At 40.4% G+C, this 2,064-nt stretch overlaps 1 protein-coding gene across 1 annotated transcript; it reads left to right on the top strand.

Annotated features, from left to right (window-relative positions):
- Nucleotides 1-6: 6 nt before the first annotated feature.
- On the top strand, nt 7-552 carry LOC117795131 (olfactory receptor 5-like; the record flags this gene model as incomplete). The annotated part of the gene is made up of 1 exon (XM_034638063.1): nt 7-552. A coding segment is annotated over one exon (546 nt), but the record flags the coding sequence as incomplete, so codon positions are not given.
- Between the last annotated feature and the right edge of the window lie 1,512 nt (nt 553-2,064).

Below are 2,064 nucleotides of genomic sequence, written 5' to 3'. Positions count from 1 at the left end.
CGCCCACTCCACTACCCACTGCTCATGAGGCCCCAGGTCTGCCTGGGCTTGGCCATGACTTCATGGCTTGGGGGGCTGCTGGTCTCGGTGGTCAAGACATCTTGCATTGCCAGCCTGTCCTACTGCGGCCCCAACATCCTCAACCACTTCTTCTGTGATGTCTCTCCTCTGCTCAACCTGTCCTGCACTCACATGGCCCTGACCGAGCTGGTGGACTTCATCTCTGCCATTGTCATCCTCTGGGGTTCCCTCCTTGTGGCCATAGCCTCCTATGTGGCCATCGGGAGGGCTGTGTTCCGCATGTCATCAGCCACTGCCCGTCATAAGGCCTTCTCCACCTGCGCATCCCACCTCGTGGTGGTGGGTATCTTCTATGCGGCCACTCTCTTCATCTATGCCCGTCCCAGCCGCATAGAAGCCATGGACCTCAACAAGGTGCTGTCAGTCATCTACACGGTGGTCACGCCCACATGCAACCCCGTCATCTACTGCCTGCGGAACAGGGAGGTCCAGGCATCATTCCGTAGAACCCTATACTGGTCCCGAGGCTGACCCGCTGACCAGGACATGGGGAGATCTCAGGTTATCAATACGTTTCATTTTTATTGACATATATTTCACATGCCATACACTTTGCACTTTAAAATGTGTAATTCAGTGGGTTGTAGTATATTCACAATGTTGTGCACCCATCACCACCATCTAATTCCAGAATGTTTTCATCACTACCAAGAAAACCACATGCACGTTAGAAGTCACTCCCCAAACCCAGCATGCCAGCCTTAAGAAACTGCAAATCTTCTTTTTCTCTATGGATTTGCCTGTTTGGGACATTTTGTATAAATGAAATAATATAATATGTGGCCGTTTTTGTGGCTTCCTTCACTTAGAGGAATATTTTTGAGGCATATACATCGGTACTTCATTCCTTTTAATGGCCAAATAATATTCCATTCTATGGATATGCCATTTATTATTTACCCATTCATCAATTGATGGCTATCTAGGTTGTTTTCACTTTTTGGTTATTAAGAATAATGCCGCTGTAAACATTTGTGTACAACTTTTTGTGTGGATATATGTTTTTATTTTTCTTGGGTATATGCCTAGGAGTGGATCTGTGAGTCAAATGGTAACTCTATGTTTAGCTTTTTAAAGAACCATCACTTGGGTATTAAGGAGGGCACGTATTGCATGGTGCACTGGGTGTTACACGCAAGTAATGAATCATGGAACTTTACATCAAAAACTTGGGATGTACTGTATGGTGACTAACATAACATAATAAAAAATTATTATAAAAACATTTTAAGAAAAAGAACCATCGCTATTTTCCCAAGCATTCAATACCTTATTTTTAAAATACAAGGATGTCAGGGTAGGGAGGGCAGTTGTAAATGGCAATTTGTAGATGAGGGAAGGCAAGTGAATGACTCCAAACACATCCTTGGTATTCAGCAAAAATGCTAATACAATAAACTATGCCATCACTATATCCAATCAGGAAAAATTCACATGATTGTTCACACCTAGAGCTCCTTGGGGAAGAGGGCACCCTCTGTCGTATATTACTGCTGGTGACACAAATTGTTAGAAGCTTCTTGAAGAACAACATGGTATCATCAATTAAAACTTTAATTGTGCCTACACTTTGACTCAACATCTACACTTTTATGAATACCTCATAGGTAAATCAAAGGTCTATAAAAATATGTATATAAGGATGTTTATTGTAGCCTTGTTTTAAGTGACCCAAACTGGAAAGAATGTGAATATTCATCAATAAGATAATGACTGAATGTTATGGTGACTCCATATTGTGAAATCTTACGAAGCTATTTTTTTTAAAAAGAATTAATTCTATCTCTTTATACTGACATGGAGGCCTGACATATTTATATATGTAAAGGTAAAATTTTGGAGTAAAGTTTTAAGTAAATCTTTAAATTTTTTAAATATATATATATATATATATATATATATTTTTTTTTTTTTTTAAGTAGGGTCTACACCCAATGCAGGGCTTGAACTCACAATCCTGAATTCAAGACCTGAGCTGAAATC

The sequence above is a fragment of the Ailuropoda melanoleuca genome, chromosome 12 (genome assembly GCF_002007445.2).
Source record: "Ailuropoda melanoleuca isolate Jingjing chromosome 12, ASM200744v2, whole genome shotgun sequence".
Taxonomy (NCBI): Eukaryota; Metazoa; Chordata; class Mammalia; order Carnivora; family Ursidae; genus Ailuropoda; species Ailuropoda melanoleuca.
The sequence above is the reverse complement of the archived record's forward strand: the minus strand, read 5'-3'. Positions and strand labels throughout refer to the sequence as shown.